The sequence below is a fragment of the Doryrhamphus excisus genome, linkage group LG2 (genome assembly GCF_037039965.1).
Source record: "Doryrhamphus excisus strain RoL-2023G ecotype Guam linkage group LG2, RoL_Dexc_Guam_v1.1, whole genome shotgun sequence".
NCBI lineage: Eukaryota > Metazoa > Chordata > Actinopteri > Syngnathiformes > Syngnathidae > Doryrhamphus > Doryrhamphus excisus.
Genome location: NC_136358.1, coordinates 25,481,493 through 25,509,336, shown reverse-complemented (window position 1 = coordinate 25,509,336; position 27,844 = coordinate 25,481,493). Strand labels below are relative to the sequence as shown.

At 41.5% G+C, this 27,844-nt stretch overlaps 1 protein-coding gene across 5 annotated transcripts; it reads right to left on the bottom strand.

Annotated features, from left to right (window-relative positions):
• Positions 1 to 511: 511 nt before the first annotated feature.
• abcc3 (ATP-binding cassette, sub-family C (CFTR/MRP), member 3) lies at positions 512 to 27,844 on the bottom strand. Of its 5 annotated transcripts, none has more exons than XM_058061568.2 (31): positions 27,559 to 27,841; positions 21,504 to 21,680; positions 20,346 to 20,471; positions 19,519 to 19,656; positions 19,267 to 19,392; positions 18,346 to 18,407; positions 17,861 to 17,992; positions 16,675 to 16,920; positions 15,961 to 16,138; positions 15,713 to 15,874; positions 15,460 to 15,552; positions 15,159 to 15,362; positions 14,516 to 14,662; positions 14,307 to 14,394; positions 14,080 to 14,146; positions 13,868 to 13,994; positions 12,992 to 13,168; positions 12,727 to 12,894; positions 11,826 to 12,009; positions 11,647 to 11,755; positions 11,113 to 11,266; positions 10,814 to 11,021; positions 8,955 to 9,265; positions 4,637 to 4,836; positions 4,170 to 4,296; positions 3,376 to 3,477; positions 2,705 to 2,851; positions 2,448 to 2,606; positions 2,025 to 2,191; positions 1,749 to 1,943; positions 512 to 1,065 (listed from the first exon to the last, which is right to left on the bottom strand). In XM_058061568.2, exons 1-31 carry the CDS (start codon positions 27,592 to 27,594, stop codon positions 954 to 956), a joined length of 4,629 nt encoding a protein of 1,542 aa, XP_057917551.2. In that variant the 5' UTR covers positions 27,595 to 27,841; the 3' UTR covers positions 512 to 953. The 5 variants fall into 5 exon arrangements, with proteins under 5 accessions (XP_057917551.2, XP_057917550.2, XP_057917556.1 ...); XM_058061567.2 differs by lacking the exon at positions 8,955 to 9,265 and adding an exon at positions 7,263 to 7,576; XM_058061570.2 differs by lacking the exons at positions 512 to 1,065; positions 1,749 to 1,943; positions 2,025 to 2,191; ... (3 more) ...; positions 4,170 to 4,296; positions 8,955 to 9,265 and adding an exon at positions 7,357 to 7,576 and having other exon boundaries at positions 4,689 to 4,836; positions 27,559 to 27,844.

Sequence of the window (27,844 nt, the reverse complement as noted above, 5' to 3'; positions counted from 1 at the left end):
TTATTGTGGCAGGCCATATCAGTACCATCTCTTTCATAAGAATCCAAGAAAACTCCTAAAAACAGAGAAAAGTTATTTGTAAAAATATTAAATGCTACAGCCAATCATAAAATATACATTTTAAGACAGTTTTATCTAGAAATTGAAATAACGAATAATCTCACATGGTTACACATTTAATCATCAGAATGGATGCTTCCAGCGCCCACTAGTGGACAACTGTTGTAACTACATGGTTACTTTCCTTTTGTTATAGCTACCAAAAAGCATCTTGAAGTTCTAATAGGCAGTTGCTCAAAATAAAGGCATTTATTTGGGATCAATGAAGCCACTTTATATAAAAAAAAACAAATGCAACAATTTAAAACAGGAAGCTTGGTGTATTTATGTTTTTTTTTTAATAAAGGTATCATCATATTTCATATTTTGGTGGTACAGAATTCAAGTTTTTTTTAAATAGATTTGGTTCACAGAAGAATCACATATTGAACTGAGCAAACGTCCCTAGATGCATTAAAAAAGCTTAAATAATGACACGGTACAAAAATAAGTGGGTTCATCACAAAAGTTTTTTTTGCAGACAGTACAGTGGCACAATATCTTCACTAGTTGGAAAAAAAAAAAGATTAAAAAAAGCCTCCTAATGGCCTGTTTGTGATGTTATGTTTTGGCAGCGGAGCCAGACGACAAGAAAATGATACATTCACTGGCTTTCCTCTTCCCGCTGGCAGAAGGCACTTTAGTTCGGACTTGGATGAGTAAAGCTTGCTTTCCTTGTGTAATGACTCCAATTCTTACCACATAGGACTCTACTCTCAGTGCAAAAAGAGTAAATGACCTGATGTTGGTGTTTTTTTTCCCAGCAGTGGAGTTCAAGGCTTGACATCAAGCCCTATTCAGACGATGCATTTAAGTACTCTGGAAACCTCATATCCTGTTTTTAAGACCCCGTTCTACTGTGCCAGTCCTGCATCTTTTGCCATGCCGTAGAAGAGTCCTCGTTGAGATATGAGACTTGCAGGGGTGTCGAACTCTGCAATCTGACCCTTGTCCAATACCAGCACTCTGCAGGGAGACAGAGAGAGGGGTGGGGGGGTCCAGGTTTACATCAGCAAAAGCACACAAAAGCATAGAAAGTGCAAAATCAAGTTAATACAAATAAACGCTATTGACAGCTGTCTAAATGTTGATCAAGCCACAGGTTTATTGCACAGTTATTGCACAGTTTACTGCAGGGTTTAATTGATGTTTCAATTGTTGCTGTTGGGCCTAGGGGCCAATAAAATAACAGACATGGGCAACAAATGGCACCTGGGCTGCCCTTTGGACACCTGTAGTGTAGCTGAAGACATGAATATTGAATATTATTGAATATATGTAGAGCCAGTGTTGCCAACTCCACAGTAAGGAAAGCAGCTATTGGCTGTCCTGGCCAATTCCTGTGTGTATACGAGTCCTTCATAGGGGGGTGAGGCCCACCTGCGAACATCTGATTTTGGATGGACATAACACACCGGTTAGTTCCGGGTCCAATAACACTCCTTGTCTCTCTCTAACGAGGGACGCTAACAAGCTAATAGTGAACAGAAGTCGTGGTTGCTCGCTGGGCTGACTCTTCAGAGAGAGTGTCACGCACTCTGGCGTTATGAAAGGACCAAGGCTTCAGTGTGGAATATGCAGAAAAAATAATCCAGGCTTAAGAACAACACGTGCTGTCAATCTTGAATAAGAAAAGACACATTTCCAACCTTGTATAATCCATAATTGTGTTGAGTCTGTGTGCGATGGTAAAGACTGTGCAGTCCTCAAACTGAGTCCTAATGGTGGACTGGATGAGATCATCAGTCTCCAAGTCGATAGCAGCGGTAGCTTCATCCAGGATGAGGATTGTTGTCTTCCTCAGGAGAGCACGAGCCAAACACACCAGCTGCCTCTGGCCCACACTTCAATGTCACAACAGGAACATCAAATCAAAGCTCCTCCTAGAACCTTCCATGTTTGCATGCGGAACCTACAGTACTTACCTGAGGTTCTCGCCTCCCTCTGAGCATTCCATCTCTAATTTTGCTGGCTGGTTGCTCACAAACTTGTGCAAATGGGAATATTCCAGAGCCTTCCACACCTCTTCATCAGTGTACTTCTCAAAAGGGTCAAGGTTCATCCTCAGCGTTCCGGAGAACAGGACAGGCTCCTGTGATAGACACACAGAAGCGTTCATAGTGCTGGGCTCGGCCGCCATGTTTACGTACCCTCACACTGCATTTCTGAATCACACACTGCTGGTGGTAAACTACATCTGTAGTCACAGCTGCTCAGGAGTAAACATGGCTGCTGATTCACGCCTGCGGCCTTTCATACACTAGTGGGGTCTTGCCCAGTGACACGATGACTGACTAGTTTGATGTTGTGTTTTTATACATTTCTACCTTATGTGTACGTGTGTGTACCTGTGGAATGATGGTGAGTTTGGACCTCAAGTCATGCAGGCCTATTTCCGATATCTTTACGCCATCAATGGAGATCTCTCCTTCAGCAGCTTCCAGCAAACGGAAAAGACACAGCGTCATGGAGGATTTGCCTGCCCCTGTGCGACCTACAATACCAATCTGTAGAAAACATACGTTAGCATAAAGTTAGCAAGGCTGAACCTGAGGGCCTAGCATCCGCCCTCTTCCACTGGTTATTTCATTCCCATCACCGTTACCTTCTCTCCACCTTTGACACTCAGTGTCAGGTTTTTCAGGACCAGATCCAGTCCTTCCCTATATCGAACACTGTAGTCATGGAATTCCACATTCCCCTTCATGGGCCAATCGGCATGGGGCTTCTTGTCCTCGATCTCCCAGGCTGCCTGTGCATGCAAATGAGTACTTTGAGGCCAATATTTCACCCCTGCCTTTTATATGGAGGTATACTGTGGGGACCAGCATGCTAGGACAACATGGAAGGTTTATTGTTGCTGTGATGGGCTGCACTGTGGCCAAGTGGTTGGAACCTCCGTTGGGTTGTCTCTGTGTGGAGTTTCAATGTTCTCCCCTTGTGTGTGTGGGATTTCTGCAGGTACTCCAGGTACTTGAGACTTAATGTGAATTGTTGTTGTACACCGTCTTGCTGGGATAGGCTCCAGCTCATGGACAAATGGTGTGGAAGATGGATGAATAAATGGATGATGCTGTTGTGGACATGACTTGTTAAGACAGAATATATACTGTTCCTACTGTTCCCAGAAATTCCTACTTTTTATCAACACAACAACACGTTTTTCACTCGGAAATTCCGTTTCTGTCAGGATGGAAGTGGCGGACTCAATTGTCCATCGATTGCAGCACTTTTTCAGATCATAACACAACATTTTTATATTTGTGGTGTTAAAACCTCAGTCTGGGTCTCAGAGTACTCCTTCACTCTCTCCACTGCTACAATGTTGTTCTCCAGGTCAGACGTCATACGCACCATCCAATTAAGAGACATGGTCACCTGCAAAACAGACGCTAAACGAATCAAAATGTTCCTATAAGAAATCTTGTAAAAGTCCAATGTCAAAAATGCCAAAAAATGTTCACACAAAACATGTTTTTAAAGTTAAAAACTATGACTTCAGGGCTGCACGGCGTTCTACCGGTTAGCTAGCTCACAGCTAGGAGACCCGAGTTCAATTCCATTCTCGGCCATCTCTGTGTGGAGTTTGCATGTTCTCCCCGTGCATGCGTGGGTTTTCTCCGGGTACTCCGGTTTCCTCCCACATTCCAAAAAACATGCTAGGTTAATTGGCCACTCCAAATTGTCCATAGGTATGAATGTGAGTGTGAATGGTTGTTTGTCTATATGTGCCCTGTGATTGGCTGACCCCGCCTCTCGCCTGAAGACAGCTGGGATAGGCTCCAGCACCCCCTGCAAGCCTCTAAGCGGTAGAAAATGAATGAATGTATGAACGAATGAACTTCACATCATTGATAGGATCTTTTGCCAGAATTCTCGATGTTAACCAAAAAGCATGCTAACCAGGGCGAACGGCAACCAAGGTTCTACTGTACAATCATATGACACACAGCTAATATAAGACAAATAATTCCCGATGTACTGTTAAATATTATATACTACTGTATGTATTGAGTGCGGATAAAAGCCAAATTTGTTTTCAAGCCACTAACTCTATATGCTATTGTTACCTGTAAAGCGTAGGACACTGATAGACCCACAAGGCCGGGGTTTAGGTTTTCCTTTCCAGTGACGGCAAACAGAGCAGCAAACAGCACGATGCAGTTTCCGATGAACTCTATGCGAACGCCCAGCCATCTGCATGACAGACATTAGATGAACAACGTGATTTCATCAACGCAAATCTCAAATGATGAGCTCACAAGTGATTGGTTTTTGTGCTCGGCATTGAGCTACATATGCCGATGGTGTACTTTTCCACGGAAATGTGCCGATACTGATCATCGACCCATTGGTTGGAGCATCTCTACAATTAACAGATATTGTCAGCTATAACTATAACTAAAGCTGAACCATAAAAAGCAGCCCAGATGGGATAAAAGTCAACATTAGCGGATGACAGAACCGCATTAATAAGCTCCTTTGACAACACTGCAACAGAGCTGCTGTAAATAGATACAATACAGCTGGTACATACCTGTTGGACACTATACCGGGGTAGTAACTCTTTTGGTTCTCGTCCACTTTCATATCACTCATGGAAACGAAGGCAGGGCATCTGCCAAAGGCTCGGATAACACTGGAGCCGGTGATGCTTTCAGAGAAATGGGAATAAATGGGCGAGCGGCTGACGGACTCCAAACGCTTTAGCTGCCGAGATGTGGCAACATAAAATCTCTAAGGGGGTTTGACGGGAGAAAAAACAAACATGGCGTTACAACCAAATAATCAGCTGCACAGTTTGAGACATAGCAAATCAATATTAGATCATTACATGTACACAAACATGCTCCCACAATCACACACAGTAACAAGATGGTGCTAAACAAAAAACATGCAATGCTTGTCACATATTTGGAAATGTTTGTTAACGGGACCCGTTCAGTCAGCATGCAAATCACTTGTTAGCAATGTTAGCAAATATTGACAGACCTTGCTTGGACTGCATGTCCATCAAGTGTATCATGCAAATGCTTACTCTGAGTGTGAGTACAGTTAGTAAGCATGTACTCATTTCCGCTTTTTGTGAGTAGTAGTGAGTAGTAGACAGAAACATTTAAACAGCCAATGGCCATGCGGAGAAGGAAGAATGATCACTAGATCGATGAAGCTGATGTTAATACGGAATTAAAGGAGAGAAAACACTGAATGCCATGCATACATTTTCCAATTCAAATGTGTGTTTGTTTGATTTTAAATATCTTTTCACATAATAAATCACAATTTTAATCAATTTTGGTGTTTTTTTTCATTATTTGTTGTTGTTGCTCAAACTGTATGATCTGTACATGTACTGCCGCTGTGTGTACCTCAATCGAATGCATAGGAATGATATTCTCTGCAACAGATCTAAATCATACTCTGAATGTTCATTAGTTAAAGTAGTCCATTTACAATATAATTAGTACAGATTTAAAGTATTAAACACACAAAAAACAAACACTCACTATTCATTTTTTCAGCAAACATCATTCGCCTGGCTCTGACACCATTAGTGATTTCAAGTCAAAGAATTTAGCTGCTCCAGTGGCAGGAATAATAATATTATCCGAGGTAGGTGATCCCATGAGATCATAATGTGACAACAATGCACATCATTTCCTTAACACGGATGGTCCAAAGAGGAGTCGTTAGAAAACTTTCTTTGGAATGTTGCCCATCATCCACAATCCTAACGTGAGAATTGAAAACATGTCTCTCTTTTCTGTCTGTTCCAAAGATACACAAACAGCTAAAAAAAGAGACAGCTAAGGGAATGCAACTATTCCACACAATAATTAGTATACAACAATGACTGAATTGTCGTTTCAAATGCAAATTTGAAAGACAAATGGTGAAAAGTTTTTTTTATTTAGTGTGGTTTATTTAGTTGCTTGGGTGGTGCAACTTCTTCAGGGTGGCACATTCCTAAGCGCCGAAGCTGGGGTGGAAGCTTTACTGTTTCTCCCTATAAAGAACATGGACAAGATAGCAGGAACTGGAAGTGGCTACAGAAAAAAATGCTACAGTAAAGTCTTGTTATATCGATATTGTCGGGAGTCGGAAAAAATATCAATATAACCGGACTGTCGATATATCCGATCCTGCGCCGAACTGCATTAAAAGTGGGCAATAATGCACTCGACATTGTTCTATAGAACAATGTCGAGCAGCTTAAATCAATCTTTGCTTAAGGATTTCAATACCAAAAAAGAACACGGCGAACAGCTGCTTCCAGTCAACTTTATTTTTCACACTTCCACCACCAGAGCGCAGCACACACACCGATTCCCACACTTCCTGGTTCACAGGTCATGCTCAACCCGCCCCACATAGCTGGCCAAAGACATGCCTGCAACAGAAGAACCAACTGCGTTCGTGGTTTCTCTCATGTGTATAGATTCTATACAGGCATGTGTTTGGCCAGCTATGTGGGGCGGAGCAAAGATTGATTTAAGCTGCTTTTGTATCGATATAAGCAGACCAAATTGGCTGGTGGGAGATGAAAAGGGCATCGTAGTAACCGGATTATCATAATAACCGGGTATCATACTAACGGAACTAATTATATCATAAAAGACTAGAAATTTGCCGGGAAATGAAAATAGTATCGTAATAAGCAGTACTTCGATATAACCGATATCGATATAACGAGACTTTACTGTACTTTGTACAAAAACAAGGAGCACTGCCGGAGTACTACAAACATGTCACTCCTGTCAGGAAGAGACTATTAGAGTGACACGAGGGCTTGACATCTCCAAGTGTGCATCTCCATGCAACATCCACTTTGCTTTTTGAGCAGCATAAATCCCGAGGTCGTAGCCTCCAAGAAATCAAACACCAATAGTGAAACACTCTTGTCTAATATGAACGAATGAGGATCAACACAATAAAATTATTTCTGCCTCCAGAGCTTTGAGATTGGATTGTCATGGTTTTTTAGATCATTTTTCACTTATAGATGATGTGTGTCACCAAGTGAACCAAGTGGTTCTAACATCTGGCTAGTAAACCACTACAAGCCACCACCTGCTAGGACTACTGGGTCAGAACTAAACCAGCACACACTCTCTTCATCAACACGCTCAGACATGCATGTTACAGACTTGTTTACTATTTACCTGAACCCACCAATAGGACACCATTAACGGGGCTACGACTATGAGGAACACGGGGGTGAGGGCAGAGCATATGAGCAGCACAGTCAGTGTGTACCAGAAAGTGCGCATCCATATGTCAATTTGATGTGGGAGGAGGGAGTCTATGGAATCCACATCTTTGCTGAAGCGGTTTAATAACCGCCCAACGGGGGTGCTCTCGAAGAAGGCCTGGGGCGCTCGCAGGACCCTCTGAAGCAGGTTGCGATGCATGAGCTTGGCCGCCCTTAGCATACTGTAGGCCTGGAACAACAGGCAGTTAACCAACAACAGCACACCTGTGAGAAGAAGGGGGGGGAGCGGGGGGAGGGGAAGGGGGGGCCAAGTGTGACAACACAACAGCCGTGTTAAAAAGATGGCCACCCGCTTCTTATACAGTAAAGTGCTGTTAAACATCTCTGTTGAGACTGAAAGGAGGACATTGTTAATAGACAAGCTTTGTCATCACAGGATTCATTTTCATTATAAGCAGCTACTTCCACCTTAAACAAATTAATTTGCAACATTTGCAACGAGTCACGCAGTCCTGCACTACCTGAGTGACCTATACATGACAAAGTTGTAAATAATGCGTTTTTGGTTTTAATAACTTTAATTAACTGTGAATATATCATTCATTCATTCATTCTCTACCGCTTTTTCCTCACAAGGGTCGCGGAGGGTGCTGGAGCCTATCCCAGCTGTCTTTGGGAGAGAGGCGGGGTATACCCTGGACTGGTCGCCAGCCAATCACAGGGCACATATAGACAAACAACCATTCACACTCACTTTCATACCTATGGACAATTTATAGTCGCCAATTAACCTAGCATGTTTTTGGAATGTGGGAGGAAACCGGAGTACCCGGAGAAAACCCACGCATGCACGGGGAGAACATGCAAACTCCACACAGAGATGGCCGAGGGTGGAATTGAACCCTGGTCTCTTAGCTGTGAGGTCTGCGCGCTAACCACTTGGTCACCGTGCCGCCCGTGAATATATCAATTCATTTCAATTAATAATGCATTTCATCCATCCGCTTTCTATGCTGGAGCCTATCCCAACCCACTTTGGGCGAGAGGCGGGGTACACCCTGGACTGTTCCCCAGCCAATCACACGGCATTAATACACACACACACACACACACACCCTCCTCATGTAAACCTCCTGACTGTTCCTGGGACCGAGCGGCGAACCTGGGGGGACAGAGTCTTCTCTGTTGCGCACCCCCCTCCCCTCCGTCCACCACACATATTTTCTCACTGCTTATTTTACCACTTTCAAGACTAACTGAAAAACGCACAAGTTCGATAACTCTTTACAAAGTACATATTTAGTACTTACATCACATTGCTATCTCTTAATTTTGTCTTTTGTAGACACTTAACTGGAAAGTGTCTGCCTTTTTTGTTTTCACTTTCTTTTTTTTACCGCTAGAGGGGGTCATAGAGTTATGGAAGATGTAAGTGCCATTAGTGTTTGTGTGTGTAAGAGTGTTAAAAGAATGTGGGAGGGGCGGGAAAATTGGAATGAAATGGTTTTGATAAGTCAAAGCAGCAATGCTCAACGGGGACAAAGCTCTACTCCAAAGATGAAAACAAACACTTGGAGGCTTAAAAAACAACCACAAACATGCACCCAAGCATGCATTTAGTTTTTCGGTTTGGCAGAAATACCTGGACCAAGATGTATACAAAAGCCAGGGGTGCTATGACAACAGCAAAGATCGGCGTGCTGGAAATGATAACAATCATGGTGGAGAGAGAAACAAAGAAGGTGGCCAGGAACATGAGCACAGTAGAGGGCAGACTCTCATCTATGACGTAGATGTCCTTGGAGAAACGGTTGATGATGCGCCCTATAGGTGTCGTATCAAAAAAAGACTGGGGCGTGTGAAGTTTGTTGGTGAGCAAGTTATGGTGCAGCTTCCCTGCCGCCCCGATGTTCCCCATGGCTAATGTGAAGGAAGACATCATGACCAGGACACCTGAGAATGATTTCAAAAAGGATGGATTGTTGTTTGAGAAAATATCGGCAGACACAGGCGGCATTCGTCTTCCATGCAGTGACAGGGATCAGGTTCCTGAAAAACTTCACATTCACAGCCTTGATGCTTTACACATAAACACCTAAAACAAAGCCGGTTTGGATGATTTTTTTATGGGAAATGCGCCTTGGATAGAGACCGTTTTGGTTTGGAACGGAGTAATGATGCTAACCAAAAAAAACAACAACAAAAAACTGTAATGGTTAGATGCCGCCCTTCATTACAGTGCAAAAATCTTTACTGATTTTAGTGAGTCACGTAATTTTAGATCATCCTAAAGCAGGGGCCTCAAACACGCGGCCCGCGGGCCACATAGTTTGTTATGGATGCTGTATGGTATCATGTACCCAGAAAAAATTACGTTTGATTAATGTTCATGTTAAAGGTTAAATAACTGTTAATAGTTATCCTCCTTATCCATGTGGAAGTGGTAAGTTTTTGTCTATTTAAGTTTAAAGGAAATAACTTGAAGGCTAACGTTTTGGTCGCTAGCTCTCTAGTTTGCGAGTTAGCATGTGTCTCAAGACCCTGCAGTTGCGCAATATGTTGTAAATAAAAAGAGTATAAATGTGACTATAGTCGTATTTTGTCATGTCTACAGGGCTCTAATAATGCTAAATGCTAATGTTAATTTTAATCTGAAAAAAATAATTTGTCTACCCACCAACTATATGTGGTTTCTTAAGTTTTTATTATTTGTCGTTTTATTATTATTATGATATTTATTTATTACTGATTGATTGATTTTCTTTATTCTTGATTTGTTTATTTATTTTTCATCTTATTTTGTGCAGAAAAATAAAAATTAAGATATTTGAGAACAGTGGAATGTTTTATCAGAGCTTTTATTGTAGAAAATCGGAACCAAAGCACTGAAAAAGTTTGTATATTTTTCTGTTTTTAATAACTGCGTTTTTTGTTTTTTTTTGGAAAACCTGATGCGGCCCAGCCTTGCCCAGACCTTAGCTCCAGTAGCCCCCAGGTAAATTGAGTTTGAGACCCCTGTCCTAAAGTCTTAACCACTGTCTAAGTGGTAAGTAGACAATTCATCAATTTAAAAAGTTGTATTGTTGCCTACACTGAAACAGTAAGATATCTTTTTTCTGAATCAACTATCAATGTTTGTGTTTGAGGAAAAAACAACAGCAGCGCTCTCCATTGAAAACATATCACACTACTGCGGCCCATAGGCTATTACGTAACGCTAGCACTGTGCTGTGTGAACAGGCAAAGCAGCATGACGGTGGGGTCACGTTCATGTTTGTCATCTTTGTGTGCAGAAGACTTAGTCAACTCGAAGCTTGGAACACCTTTTCTTTTTTCCAATGGAGTTTCTAACCATATTAATCATCTACAGTGGTGTGAAAAGGTGTTTGGATTTCTTACTTTTTGCATGTTTTACATTTTTCAGCTCATCAAAAAAATGTAAAAATTAGTCAATGACAACTCTGCCGGGGCCGCATGGCAAACACACACACATTTTCTTACCTTGCGTGAGCCCAAGCGCCGCATACACCCCCACTCTCATATTAATGTTTTCCTGAGTTTGGTTTTGCATGGCATCATTGGTCCAGTCACTGAGCCAAATGTTTGCGCCGATGGCGGCTGCACTCTGGCAGCCATAGAGACAGCAAATGAGCACAGACAGCAGCAGCCCCACCGCCTTGGCGTATTCCAGGTAAACCTTCATTTTCACCTGGTGAAGGACATGCCGGTCTTAGTATGCGTGAATAGGAAATGGATTGTGATGCTTTTTTATTTAAAAAAGTATGAATGGGCATACAAACCCTGCCTGTTTCTGTAGTCTCTGCCTGGATGAGTTTCTGTATATCGTGTGGCTTCTTCTCTTGGGGCTCTGGGAGTTTCCTAACGCTACAACCGTGCCTCCTCACCGTCCGGGATTTAGTGGTCTCACCATCTGCTGAAATGATGCTGATTTGCCTTCAATTCAAGAAAAAGTCCTTAATTAACAAAAGCCAGGTACAGTAAACTCACAAAAATACACTGTATTTCCTTACATGATGGCTGAATTGTTTCATTTACTCAAATACGGAGAAAATCAGGTGTCTATTGATCTGTTGGAGACAGGACTTTATTTGGACAAGCGCCCTTTAAGATTTTTTTTAAACAAACTATTATTTGTTCAAATAAAATACAGTACCAGTACGTTTGGTGACTGGTTTTGTATACTGTATAGCCGTCCCTGGTTTATTACGGTTAAATGTATGTATAGTGGCCACTTGAGCCATGCCAGAGAAAGGAGGCCTCTATTTGAGTACATAGAAAATGAAAAAACACATTTTAAAAAGTGTTTTCAATACCTTATGAATTTTCTCTTTGCTTCATTGATCCCTGGCTCACTGTCCACCATGTCGATGTGGTTGCTAAGGGTGTCGTCAGGGAACAAATCCTCACCATCAATCATTTCCTCTGTGTAAAAAAAAATAACATGAAGGAAAATTACAGTGAAAACAGTGTCAGACTATGGCTTTGACTTCACCTGTGGCTTCATCCTCCTCTACGATGTCCTCCAGAGCGTAGTTCCTGAGAAACTCAGCAAAGGCTCCATTCTGCTTCAGCAGCTCCTGATGGGAGCCCATCTCGGACACCCTGCCATCTACCATCACCAAGATATTGTCAACCTGGGACAGGTAGCTGATGCCATGTGTCACCAGTATACGTGTCTGGGAGAAAAAAAAACAAAAAACACTGGATGTGATTTACTTGTGATATATACGTATGCATCTTTCTAGTATAGCTAGAAGCTTTTGAAAGATGGCTTCATCCTCCACCGGAGGATATATGCAAGCAAGGTGTAAGATAGCGGCACCCTTTGTGGCTCTGGCGGTATTTGTACAGTCAACATTATTAGGATCTTCTTTCAAACCTTGCAGCCATGTGACCTGAAGTTCAAGCATGACTGCAAGTCATTACTGGAACTACCATACACACGCAGTATGGATTATGTAGACGCGACATTGGCAGTAGCACCCCTCATTTTACAATCAGATTCCATCTGTTTTCCTATCAATGGTCTTTCATCATGATTGGTGGTGAGAACCTGGACATCTTACAATTTAACATTCATTCATTTTCTACCGCTTATCCTCAAAAGCGTCGCGGGGGGTGCTGGAGCCTATCCCAGCTGTCTTTGGGCGAGAGGCGGGGTACACTCTGGACTGGTGGCCAGCCAATCACAGGGCACATATAGACAAACAACCATTCACACTCACATTCATACCTATACCGTACAGCCTACAATTTAACGCTTTGCTCATTATAAACAACAGATATGAGGAAGGGATTTTTTTTCATCCTCAATGCACAATACTTGTCTTTGTACGAAAACTTAGTCATCAGTCAAATAAAGAGTGAAATGAATGCACTAGATATTAGCTTACCTTGCCCTTCAGAGCCCCCTCTGGACCGATGAGATTGTCAAATATGTGTTTGGACACATGTGCGTCTACAGCAGATAGAGGGTCATCCAACAGGTAGACATCTGCATCACTGTACAGAGCTCTGGCCAGGCTGACCCTCTGTCTCTGGCCTCCAGAAAGGTTAATGCCCTGTGGAATGATTGTGGAACAAAAACAGTCATGCATGAGTAGCATAACTACAAAAACATCTGACGACTGAAAAAAGCCCAAAAAAAAAAAAAAAGACCTTTTCTCCTATTTCCGTCATGTCTCCTCCTGGCAACACTTCCAGGTCAGGGGTTAAGGCACAGGCCTCCAGCACGCAGCGGTACTTCTGCTCATTGTATGGTCTCCCAAACAGGATGTTATCACGCAGAGTGGCGTTCTGTATCCAGGCCTGCTGAGGTACGTACGCCACTGATCCCTGACGAGAGTCCAAAAAAGGTCCACTTCCTGTTATCAAAACTGTGGGGTTTTTTTTTGTAGATTTCAGTCAACATACATTATAACAATTGTTTTTTTTTTGTTAATATCACTAATATTAAAATTCAGTTGATCTGCTATTAAAAACAAATCATAATCAAACAGCAATAGGTCATTTCAAAAGTAAAAAACTTGTACAAAACTTTGAACAATTCAATGAAAGAGCAGTTAATATATAGTATACTGTGTATACATATTTTTAATGACCATAGGCACGTTGCATGGACAATATATCTATTTTTTCATGTTATCATTGTAATAAATGGACGAACTGCCATGACTGAGTATTGCTGTTGTGATGTGTAACACGGTAGTGAATAATTGATATTAAAAACTGGGTTAACAACATGCACGGAATAGCCAAACAGTGTTAACCTTAAACTACTTTACACGTCAGGTTAAAGTCTGATTTTATTCTCTTGTGTAATCATTTTATTATTTCAATCACAGTCTTCATTGCGGTGTTTTATACCCATCGATGTTGGCTTGAAAGTAGGTCAAAAACACCAATACCACCAAGGAATGTTGGATGGGAAGTGAACAACTGGATAATAATGAACTTTTACCACGACAAGTACCTAATTCCCGTTATAAAGTTGTCTGATTGGCTGATAACCCACATCCTAATGTGAAGTCATACCCGAATAGAAACCTCTCCTTCCAGCTTCTCCATTTCACCCAGCAGGGCAGAAATTAGGGAGGACTTCCCACAGCCAACATGACCCACCACTGCCAACAGGGAGCCATGTGGCACCATCACATTGATGCTACAAGCAAACAGTGCAAAGTCAGACATTGTAGCCTTAAGTATCCTGAATGTCCGAAATGTGTATGTGGCTTGGCGGGACATACTTGTGCAGAACTGGAGAATCTTCTTTAGCCCAGGTGAATTTTCCGTTGACGACTGTGACTGAAAACTCTATTGAAATAAAAGTTAAGTCCAGTTATTGCGTAAAAAGATACAAGCAGGAAGTAGTGACTGTGCACAAAGGCTGCAACGTTACACAATGGAATGATGAACAGTCATGGGACGACTGTTTAAGTAAGGTGTCAGTATACTAGTCTATACTTCTTCTTGCCTGTTGCTGTGACCTTTCTGTCCACTGAATTTGGATCCAGTTCATCATGACTCAGGAAACTTTGGATTCGCTTCAGTGACACGCTTGTCTGTAATGCAGAATAAGTTACTCTACAAAACTCACCACTAGTAACCAAACAAGCAGAAGTATGCAAAAAACACAAACGTACTTTGTCACTTTAGGGAGCTGGGAAAAAACAAAGCACTCACCTGAACGAGGCTGCTCATCACTTGGGGAAGCATGTTCAGAGGGAAACGAAGGATGTTAAAGAGCGAGAGCGAAACGAAAGCCCTCTCCGCATCCAGGATGTTGTTCTCATCCACCGTCACGTACACGGCAAATGTTGTCAGGGCAACCTGGAGGCAGATCAAAATAGAGGCTAGTCAGGAACAACAGCTTCTTACAGACAGAAGGGATGCTATGATGATGAATACAGCTGGTGAGACAGTGTTCCAGTAAGACCAGTGGACCCTCGGCATAAGGTTACTATTCCAACAACACATCAGCGGTAGCTTTTCATGTTTTAGATGCGTATATAGTTTGATGTGACCTTTCGCACGTGTCATCTTCTTACAAACGATACCTTAGGTTGGCCACCATAAAACCTATATACTGTGGGGGTGCTGAAACCAGTCACTAGCATCATATTGTCGTCCCTCGTTTATAGTGGTTAATTAGTTCAAGTTAATTTCTGTGGTGTAGGATTCTTAATTTATAAATTGAATTATTGGTGCCTATTGTCTCAGCAATATAACGTTCCTGACGCTACTACTGCAATGGCACAGTGAACATTCACACAGGAGCTGCTGTCAGCCACGACTCTGGCACTCTCCACACCATATCTTAACATACCAGGAAAGGGGCACTGGTCCAAGCCATGGTGGACAGTGCTCCCAAGTATGCGGTCTTCCTCAGCACATCAAGCTCCTTCTGCCGGATAGCCAAAACCTTCTCCTTGAAGGAGTTCTCCCAGGCATACAGCTTCAGTACTTTGATGCCGCTCAGGATCTCGTTCATGAGCTTAATACGAGCATCCTTGTGCTGCATCTGCTCCACCTGGGAGGTAGATATTCATACAAAAAAGGGGAATAAAATAAACACAGTATCTACCATAATTGATTCCATTTCAGCAGTCTTAAACTACTGTTCATACCTGATAGGAACGGGTCTTCATGGCTATTACAGCATTAAATGGGATCAGTAGGATCATGACAGCCACTCCAGCCAAAACTGATGGGCCAAGATTCTGGAAAGCAGTCACAAGAGGAATGCAAACAGTGCCTTTATTGAGGTCCTGCCTTAGAACTTCTTTTGTATTGGAGACCCGCATGGCTTCATCAAGGGAACATGCTGCTACCTGCTAGACACGCTACCTTTTTGTGTAATCCATACATGTGTGCATGTACCTGCCAGAGGAAATATAATGCCAGCATAATCTGAATCGGAGCAGACCAAAGCATGTTAAGGAAGGTGGTGAGGTCCATGAATCTCTGAGCGTCCACAGCCATGAGGTTCACCACTTCTCCCACCGTGGATGAACGTTTGGCAGCATTAGTTATCACCAAGGCCTGCAGGTCAAGATGTGAGATCTAATGAGGTTTCGTTCTGAAATGAACATACTGGTATAATAAACAATAAACATGTAGGCGTTTACCTTGCGGTATAAAGCTCCAATGAGAGCTGTGCGTACATTCATGCCCGTGACAAAGCAGTACTGAAAGTGCTGGTGTAGGATGAGAGTCTGCATGAAGGCTGTGAAGAACATGAGGAACGCCAGCGAGTAACCCCACCAGTCAGGGACATCTTTTTGCTTTGTGAAGGAGATCAACATGCTGAGAAAGTAAAGACGCACACATTATAATGTCAACACACATACATACATACCATATATGTATATATATATATATATAAGCATCTCATATGCCTTGACATTAGACAAGCTGTGATACGGTAAAAATGGTTACAGCAATTGTTCGGAACATTTAGACTTCCTGGTACATTGCGCTACCATCCTAGGTGTTAGCATGATGACTTTAACATGTTAGCATTGCTAGCATGCTAACAATAGCATTATAGCATTTTACCCATTTTCATAGGTTGACACTTGCACAAACACTTAGCACTACCATGCCACTTAGCGCTAACATTTTAGCTGTTAGCATGCTAATTTAGCATGTTAACAATGTCATTAAAACCCCTCCATGGTATGTTTTCCATGGTCCATAGTCTTTAATTTTGAGGAGGTGTTTCCTTGCACAAAAAAAATCACAGCATGCGCTCAGAAAATATTTTTTTTTAACCTGCAGGTATTGAATGTATATAAAAAAAATATTAAAACTCCATGCCAGCAAATGACGGTGTCTTTTACCTCAGCAGCTGTGGGTTAACAAAGGTGATGACATCCTGCAGGAGCTTGTAAGCTGAGCCAATTAGGAAATATGGTCCAAAAGCTCGGATAAGCGCACGTAGAAACGACGGCTGGCGCGGTACAGCTTTCTGATTGGACAGCAGCACTTCAACTTCTTCTGGACTTGTTCCGCTTTGATTTTCTATGTGGTTGGTGTTGGATGGTGGAGGCTTGGAGTACAAAACTTGATTGGACAGCTTCTGTTCACTGCAAGGAGGACATTTAGGTTGGTCAGTAAAAATATCTGGCACTGAAAGTACTTGTTTTATTCACCTCATACTCTGATAACTGAAACTCTAGCTATTCGTTGGAGGAGAATAATGCTTAGGAATGTTACTAGCCGCATTCACATTATTGACAACTGTAAGTCCTACAGGCCAAGCGTGACGGGATCCAGCTTCTCACCAAACAGGTTTCCCAACCTCAACTCAAAAGGCTGAAATGAGCTTTTTAAATATCATTTTACAATTTGGTCGCTCAGGCAGCGAAAAAACAGAGAGAGGAAGCAGCTGGATGGGTGTTTGTGCAAAAGATTTGCTTTATGCCAACATCAAACCACCTTCTCCAGTGCAGGGAAGCACAGCAAGTGGTTAATATTTATTCAGCAGTTAAAAAGGGAGGGGCTAAAAAAAATAATAATTAGTACATAAATACATCATAAGCACTGGGTCCATTCACCCTTATTTGTCGCAGTTAATTGGTTCCAGGCGCTACCCTGATAAGTGAATTTCTGTAAAGTATAGGATTCAATATTAGTAAATGAAATATTTTCATAGTTAAAAAAACCTGTTAATGACCTAAATACGCTTTTTTTTTCTTTAAATTATTAGGGAAATAACACGCCTATAGTCACCTTTACTCTGCTATTGTGCGTTGTTGTCAACACATTGCACAAGTCTTACACGAGATGACTTACATGGGACAGCCCCTACTAGTTAGCCTTCAATTTATTTATTCTTAACTTAAGGCAGCTTGGAAAATAAGTGGCGAAGAAGGACAAAGGAAAGATTAAAGAAAGAAGAAGCCAAAAATATACCACTTCCACCCAAAATGGGAGGATAACTTTTTAAATATTCATATACGGAACCGGTCTGGTTTTCATACATGGGTCATTCATTAACCTTGCATTCTTCTTCTCTATGAATACCTCTTGGCTTTGGCTTGCTCCTTGTCCCATTCTTTCAGGAGTTTGGGCACCGTTGCCTTGGAGCTGTCACGCTGGTTCAGAGACCAGAGGTCCTTAGCCTCCAGGGGCATTTTATACCCTTTAATTGCCAATCTGAGAAACAAAAACAATGACATCATCGGTACATGATGCAGATTACCAACATGAGCATGGTTTCCCCTTCTTCCTTTCACTGGACAAACTACTTACTCTAAATCTTCCCGTTATTTGGTAAGGAATTGCTTCCTCTAAACACTTAATTGAGTTTCCTGGATTGCATTAATCATCATTTATGTACTCCAGGCTCAACTTTCATTGGAGAGAACAAATGGTGATTGGTAAACAGAAGAAAACAGAAAGGCGCTGCTGTGCTAAGAAAACATGTCAACAGCTTGTTTTCATATAAATACACTCGGGACCAAGAATGTTTGTTTGCGGACAATGTGCATTCAGCAATGGTGACCCACCTTGTGAACCACCAAAATGTTATAGTGGATAGAAAACCAGCTGTGGATTCAGGGCAGACATTCTGGGTGCAATACAAACATAGGAGACAGAACAAATAACACGTTTACAGAGGGCAATAAAAGATCACACAGAGCAATTCAAATATTTAAATGTGAGCTGCTAGAAAATTCCCATGAAGAGAGACAAGGCAACATTCACATGCATGCAAAACGGAACTCTCTCGGATAACTCATCTTCACACTTTCATGGGATTGAACCATGCTGTTTTCAAATGGCATTCAGCCCAAAAGGCATAATGGAAGAATATAGTGGTTTTTGTCACTGACTGCCTGTGAGAGATGACATGGAGTCTCTGGACGATTCTTACCCTGTAGGTTAGCATTCCACTTCAAAATACTACAACTACAAACGTGCGTGCATCAATCACCAACTAGCAACAGCAATGAAAAACAACACCAATGCTTTATTCGTACTGTTTATCGTGCCGTGAATGGGAATGGTTGTTTGTCTATATGTGCCCTGTGGTTGGCTGGCGACCAGTCCAGGGTGTACCCCGCCTCTCGCCCAAAGACAGCTGGGATAGGCTCCAGCACCCCCCGCGACCCTCGTGAGGAAAAAGCGGTAGAAAATGAATGAATGAATAAATACATTGAAAAATGTACATTCAGTCCATGTGATCGGCATCGGAATCAACAGCTTAAAACCCTGTTGTTGTTAATCTGCATATCATTTGGTGAGGTGCAACTGTAGAATTGCATTACTTGACTTCAAAGCTAAAGTTTAGGTTATGTGTTTGAAAGAACATGCATAGACCATTCTCGTGGCACTCTGCTCCTAGATGGGATTATACCAGCAGGACACGTGTCCTAACTTGAATGTGGATAGATGATGATGTAGATCGCAAGGGACGCATTACTCACAGGGTCTGTGTCAACATTGGAGAAGAGAGGAGCTTTCTCGTTGAAGCAGCAGAGGATCAGCTCCAAGACCACCAATCCAAAGTAGAAGTAGAATGTGGTGAAACGCAACTTGTCTGTGACTTCAACCTGAGATTGAAATGGCACAAAATGAAATGTTGTTGAGTTAAGACATAACTGGAAGTTGAAGAAAAGGAAGGCGAGGCTGACGACAGTGTTGACAAACACTCAGGGTCACTTCAGGACTCTTCCCACCTGACTGGATGCATGCAGGATCTTGGAGCGGAAAGGCACAATGGCACACAGCACAGACAGGAACCAGAAGATGAAGAGGACCCCTGAAGACTGAACCCCACGTAACCTCTCCAACTGGATCAAAAATGTGGCCAGCAGCTGAGTGACAAGGTAGGGAGATATAAAGTACAGGAGTCAGGAGCAGAAAGGAATGGAGGTGGGGGGAAGGGAGCGACTGACTTCCATTAGCTGAGACAGAACTGAGGGCATGTGAGGTAAGCCAAAAATCTGACTGCTCCCAAAGTCTTACACACTGGCTGGGTTAGACATGCTGCTGCAGGGATTTTTTTATGGCTTTGCTCTGACCTTCTATGAGAGTAGTAGCTGAGGTCTTTTCGGGTAAACTGCCTCCGCCTGCGTATTTTTCATTCAAAATATCTTGGGTAGCAAAAAACACAGACACACTTGAAGAGGTACACTGACATTTAATAACCACTGCCACACTAGAACACGTCACAGCTCTGGTTCAAATGTAGTGTTACTTAAAGACATACTGTATATTCATGCAAAGGAGAACTAATAGATGGAAATCTTTGCATGCCCTGTCAGATGTAGCCAAACAACGAGTTGAGCAAATTCAGTCTTTTATGTAAATGTTGTCAAATATTGAATATTTGAATATATGAATATGAAATATGAATATTCATTCTGTATAAAATGAAATTATGCATAAACAAAACAGCAGTTCAAAATGTAAAAATGCACTGTGAACACTCTAATCCACGTGCAGCCTTAAGATTTGTACCGCATGCCCGTGTGCCCATGAGCAGACAGTGCTGTTGTCTTACCATGGTCATTCCAAGCACCAAGGGAGTGATAAAGAAAACAGGTGGTGGATTAGCTTCCTGCTGCATTTGGTGGAATGTGTAGAAGAGATCTGTCCAGCAAACAATCCATAACAACAAGCCAAACGCCTGAGAGAGAAGTATGACAGGAGAAAAGATTAGAAAAAGTTAAATTGTTCGAATATTGCGGTATATTAAAAAATGATGATGGCTGTTTCATGGTTGACTATTATTAGTTCTCCTCTGTGTGGAAGTGGTACGTTTTTGGCTTCTTGCTCTGTCCTTCCTCCCCACTGCGTTGAAAACCCTTTCTTAAGTTTGAAATGAATTAATTGCAGGCTGACTAGTTAGCTCTAAAAACATGAAAAATAAATAACTAAAAATAAATAAATAAATTAAACTATATTAGGAAAGCAGGAAGTGAACAAATGTAACAGTTACTGATTGTAAAAGTACCAGATGGAGGGGTAGGATTTAATAAGCTTTGCTTCTTCCTACTCCTTTTGGACATGTGGAACTGTGAACTGATTATGGGATGCACTCAATTGTAATCTGATGCATGTTCAAATGAATTAAAACCATTACCATTACGTGCTGTAAACAAAATAAAAGGAGTGTACAGGTGACTATAGAAGTGTTATTTTATGTCTACAGGGTCGCGATAAAACAGGAACACATGTAACCTGGTTTTCATTTAGCGTGATACTAATGTGCGCATTTATAGTTTGTCAGTAAACACTAAATGGTGCTTTACAATGTCTCAGGTCAATGACATGCAAGATGCACCAACCATACATGCCCAGCAATTAGGTTGCCATTGTAGTAGCACAAGTAGATTCCTGTCAGGATCAGTACAATTACATATACTACAAATGAAGAGATCTGAAGCTTATGTATACTGCAGTGATGCAGCAAAGCTCGGTAGAAATGAGCAGTGCACCAGCTTTCTCGAAGATGACCCTTTGATGACAGTTGATGGCTGTACAGGGAGCATGAAGCCAGATCCTGTTTCCACAAATGAGGGCACAGTTGGCGTTATGTCTCTTTCAGAAATGGAAAATCCCTAAGCAACTGATGTGATGCCCAGTTGGTAGAGCCAGTGAGTAGGATATGACGGTTGCTACTATTTGTTTTTCCACCGGGGGTGTACGTGTCTCTCACCGTTTTGAATCGGTTCATGATGGACATCATGATGTAGCCTTTGTTGTTCTTTTTTAGGTAGAAGAGATAGATAGGAGAGACCGCCCATAGGTAGCCGCACGGCAGCCATGCCAGGACGGTGAGTTGGAAACAAACCGGGAGGTCAGGCTGATCTGTGTGGAACGTCTGATTGGCTACCTGCAGAAACGGACCAAGAGAGGAACACGTTAGCGTATAGACTGGTATCACTTAACACCGTTTTGTTTTGTCACCATCAATCATAATCATCATTTTTCTCATGAAGTAGTTTTTGCGTTGTTTGAGATTATTTCTCTTTCATTATTTTCTTTATTTCAATGCAAACAATTATATATATTTTATATTATATTTTTTATATTTTTTTATATATTTTTTTTAATTATATAATATTTTTCAACTGAGTTCCGCTGGAACATATTACTAGTGGCTATTAAATAAACCTAAAAGTATTGTAACAACTTAAAACAAGGGTGGAAAGGTCACAATAACTATCACATGCAAATTATTAGTGTTTAAAAATGTATCTATGTCAAATTGTTCCACCATCCAAATTGTTCCATTGTGCAAAACCAGTCAGCTTCATTGACTTTGCTGGTAATAACAATAATAAAAGGGAGCCAAGTGACATCCGCAGCTAAAAGTAAACACCACATGAATCATAGAGAGATGCATGCTGATAATCATGGAGCCCTACAAACACCGGCCCACCTACGGATAGGACTAAGATAAACACAGCTGGTGGCCTCTAGCCCCTTTCCATGCATCACCATGCTCATCGACGGAGGCATGTACGAGGTGCTGGGTAATTGCTCCAGCTGGCGGCTATACAGTAGTGTTAGGTCGACAAGTATTTGGACAGTGGCAGAGTTTTTATGTTTTTTCTTTTGAAATGAAACCATGATCACGTGAACGGGGGAGTGTAGACTTTCAGCCTTGAAGGTCAATGGTTTCACAGAAAAGCATGTGATAGACCATTCAGGGATGAGGAACGTAGAACTGGTTAGTTGATGGCGCCACATAAGTAAAGCGTTTGGGTTCTCAAAACAATGTGCGTTCTAAAGAGCAATACGTTTGCATCGTAAAAATGCCTCCTCGAAAAAAAAAAAATCAGACCTCACAAAATGTGTGGGTGAAGGAGTTATGGGAGTCTTGCATCGCAGCGGTCCTCAATTCTGTCTATGATTCCGTTAACGTGTAAATTATATGGCCCTTCACTTCCCTCTCCTGTGGTCATTTGTGCAGTTTTCGTTTTTACTGAGTATTTTATAGGTCATTCAAAATTCTCCACATTCAACACTTTTTGTGCTGTCATTGGGAATGCTGAAGAAAAATATTATCGCCTGACACACCTAAAGTAACCAGGGGACAAGGTTACTAAACATGATAGAAACAGACCCCCAAGAGTCTTATCACCGTGGGATTTTTGCAATGCTCTTTACCATTATAATGGGATGTTTTTATAGAAACACTTAAAATGATGAATGAGTCATGATAGCGTATTACTGCCACAGTATATCCTGGTTTACAGTTAAGCCATAACTGCTTCCATAACTGCTTCCAAACAATTCAATCAGACAACATTAAACCATGTTGACCAGGGCAGATACTTCCAGAAGGATTCATTCAATGCGTCACACATATCAAATGGGATGGATACATTTCAGTTTAACAAGCAATGGAGGGTATGAGACGGCTGCAATGCGTTTCATCGCCCCCCCCCCACTGTATTTAGCAGCGAGACCACATACATTGTAGCAGACTCCCCATCTGTTCCCTGTTGATGACTGAATGCTGGCAATGGGAGGCAAAAACCTGTATAGACTGCAGGACAGGAATTGCCTCTGGACATTTTCTTGTACACTACAACGTGGAATGTGTACGTATGTGTGTGTGTTAATTAACGCTAATGCACAGCCTGCAAAATGGAATTAAATTAATTACATTGTTGAATGCACACACATATGAAACATCACATGATTTATTTTTCCAGAAATGAAAATTCTTCGGCTGCACAGCAAACGGTCCCACAGTTAGAGACCCGAGTTCGATTCTACCCTCGGTTATCTCGATGTGGAGTTTGCATGTTCTCATGCGTGGGTTTTCTGCGGGTACTCCGGTTTCTTCCCACATTCCAAAAACATGCTAGGTTAATTGGCTGCTCCAAATTGTCCATAGGTATGAATGTGAGTGTGAATGGTTGTTTGTCTATATGTGCCCTGTGATTGACTGGCCATCAGTCCAGGGTGTACCCTGTTTCTCGCCCCTGAAGATAAGTGGTAGAAAATTAATGAAAATTCTTATTATTATTTTCATTGCAGAACTGTCACTATTGACTTGAAGGGGACATACTATGGAAAACTGACACATCGGCGTCTCTGGAGTGCCTGCCCAACCATCAAGTGCGGAACTTTACAACTAAATAATATTTGCGTTATCTCCCCATGTAAGAAAATGTGTCTTTCAGCTAGTAAGGAAGTGTAAGCTCACACATTTGGGGATTTTTCCCCATCATCCACAATCCTTATGTGAGACATGAACACTTTCTAGGCCAGTGTGAGTACCCCCTTGAAAAACTGGAAAAATGATTTATAGCTGTTTTGATACATCTAAATTGCTCATTCATGAAGCAGGAAGGCTATTAAACCTTGTGGAGTGTACTGTATCCCTGCACGTACACAACCTCACAGATAAGGATAGCAAATGTACATGGCAAGAAAGAATTTCCCACCAAACATCCCTTTTCATGAATACGCACTTCCTCATTTAGGCGGGCTTCCTCTCTTTCAGTTTGAATCCTGTTCAAACATGCAAAGTATGCAAAACTTTATTGCAGAGACAAGCAATATCAATATCTTGCTAATATCTTAGCTTTTTCCACTTTTCTGACCTATAAATGTTGTTAGAATGTTTAGTATTCTTGTGTTAAATGATGCCAATTTTTCAGAATTTGAGGTTTGGACATTTGGAAGTGACCCTGAAAGAAATTTGGGATGGCTCAAAACGCTCGGTTTCAAAAGGCGTGGTACAACCGCCCCTTTGTGATGTCACAGACGGGCAGACTTCCTAATGTGGGTCAGAGTTAGGAATGTGAGTGGAATAAATGAAAAGCAGGAAGCACAAATCCAAGAAAATACAGCTGGAATAGGTGCAGATTCTGCAAAATCTAACAAGTTTCTGTGCGGGTTATTGTGTGTAGCTGCTCTATAGGAGACCACAACTCAATACAAAGGAACAAGAAAACAGCATAATAGGTTCCCTTTAATAGAAACAGGCTGACAGCACATTTGTCCAGCTTTGTCTCTCTATGCAGCCGCATGTAAAAGAGTTTGGGTGGGACAGTGCCACACCTTTTACAAATATAGCAAACAAAGGCATAGTTGTAACCAAACCTACTAAGATTACGCACACGTTGGGTAGTCGAGGATCGGCCGAAAGAAAATAGAAACTAAATTAGGTAGCCTCAGATGGCCTCAAAACGTAGCTATTCCTGAGTGTAATAAGCTGCCAAAGGAAAATCAGGTGCACGGTCTTAACCTTTTCGTTAACAACAAAGCTGTAGAGTTTGGCGGTTAACGGAGAAGGAAAGCTTTGCTCTTGTAGAGAGAGTCACAGGCCTGTCACATCACAGGAAAAGTAAAAAAGCTATGCTGTTGTTATTGACAAAGTAGCGTTCATTGTTACGTGCGCCAAGAAGCAAGTTCGGGTAATGTTTAAAATGACCATAATACAGCAAATTACTAATTCATGGTCACATAGTTACTACATGGTCAAAGCATTTATGTATAACAATAAAATAGTGTTTTATAAAAATAAAAATAGGTTGTGGGACAGAACAGGCTAGGGTATTTTCTATAACAGAAAGCTTTAACATTAACTATTGCAATAATTGTTAATTTGCCATTCTAGAACAATGAACTACTGAACAGGGTCTCCACTTTGCTTACTGCCAATATTATTAGTAAATGCAATGTAAACATGTTTGCCTTGTCTGCCGCAACCCAAAGAGTCATTAAATATCATTGTGTATATATTGTTGTGTTATTAATATCTAGCTACCATGCACAAAAGGTGCTCAATATGGCTTTTCTTTAGTGTTTGATTTTCATTAATGGCTTGAGTCAACAAACCATTCAAATATAAATATATCTCTTGTATTTGATTGCAGAATGAATTACAGCAGCTGTGTAACAAGTGCTCAAAAAGATTGATGGTTCTGGAAAAACACATGTGATACTAATTCATTCATTCATTTTCTACCGCTTATCTTCACAGGGTCACAAGGGGTGTTGGAGCCTATCCCAGGACTGGTGGCCAGCCAATCACAGCGCACAAACAACCATTCACTAATTTGGAGTCACCAATTAACCTAGCATGTTTTTGGAGGAAACCGGAGTACCCGGAGAAAACCCACGAGAACATGCAAATTCCACACAGAGATGGCCGAGGGTGGAATTGAACTCGAGTCTCCTGGCTGTGTGGCCTGCACGCTAACCACTCTTCCGCCGTGCAGCCCATGTGATATTAGTGTATTTTGAATATTTGGTCCATAACATATTCAATGTTTATGCCATTTATTTGAAATTAAAAACAAATCATGTGTAAAAAATCTATGCTCGCTTCAACTTGTCCCATTGGAAAGAACTGACTCAGGCGACAATCATTTAAAGGGGCTTGGTTGCAAGGAAACACATATCCAATATACACTATGACTTGAGGAGAAATGTACAATCCATTGTACACTAGACACACTAGACACACACAAACTAAAAAGCACGTCTAAAAACCTCAGGTAGGGCTTAACAAGAAGAAACTGATGTTTGGGTTGGTCACCTGTCTAGACACAGTCTCAAGTGCTTGTTTTTTAATGCACAAGATTAGACACATGAAATCCAGAAAATGATATGTAAATGTTACAAAAAAGTGGACTAATAAATTGACAATAAAAGCACAAATACAGCGGATTTCAGAAAACAACAGATGGAATGATACAGCACTCTACAAGAAGCAAAGTCTGTAAAATTAAATAATTTTTAAAAAATCCAAAAATTGGTAACTATAATGATGAAAATGGTAATATTAATGATGTTTATAATGATGGTCATAATTATAAAGATTATAATGATAATAATGATAATAACAATAATAATATTACAATGATAATAACGGGAAAACAAGACAGTGGCATGAACATATCTTGCAAAAAGGGGTAGGCGTTTATACGCTTTTGCTTCAGAAAGCTGAATACATATGTAAATAATGGAAAGTTATATTTTGTTTCATGTAAGAAATGCACTGTAGTGTTTCATATATTTGCCCAAATAAAAATTAATTTAAAAAAAAGTATAAAAACTGTACTAACTTGTAACAACAAGAGCAGTGGACAAACACGCACGCGGATCGATACTGTACACTGTGTCTCTCATTCACGGTTACTCTGTGTGAATGGCGTTGCTTATTAATGAACAATTTGCATTTCATTATGTCGACCAAGCATAAGGCGGTGGAAGTTCCCTGAGGAAAAAAAAAACAACAACTGTGAGGTCTTTCATTATATAGATTATAAAGATTATAAAGACTGTATCCTTAACTAACTATGGAAAACCATCTGCTCCTATGAAAGCGACAGTGATAACAAAGCAACAGAGTGGTGGAACTGAACTAGAAGAAGCAAGACATTTGTAAGGCTTCAGAGTTGTTATGTAAGGTCCTAGAGATTTGTTGACAGCAGTCACCCAGGGGGCCCTCAGGTGATTTTTTTTTTTTTGCATGGGGCCCAGAATTCCTGGCGGCGCCCCTGCTACACACTATAACAAATGAATGATGTAGATGTGCAATGTCATTACAGTAGGCCTGTGTCGTGTACACAGTCATTTAGCATAATGAGTTAAGAATAGACTTCGATTTAAAGCGTAAAAGTACCCCATTCGGACAACAGGGAGCTTATCAACACACTAAATACGGTAGTTGGTTGGCTCTGGCCGTTGCTGATTTGATCCGAATGACTGCCAGAAAAGAAAGCAAAAGCTTACAAACTTACCCAGAAAGGGAGCTTCTCTCCGCACAGCCCTTCCATCTCTGTCCGCCTCGGCAGGACACCGGTAACAACCGGAGAACTCTTTCTCTCCTTTTGGTGGCAGGGCTGCAAACCTTAGCGAGCTACTGTTTTTTTAACCTTAGTAATAAGCCTCCGTTGGCAGTCACATGCCAGACAGAAAGGTGAACGCAGAGCCAACCTGGGTGGAACAACTAGCACCTCCGGAAATGCGGCGCCCCTACCGCCCTGCAGCGGGGGAGAAGCACACAAGTAGACCGTCGGCTTAAAA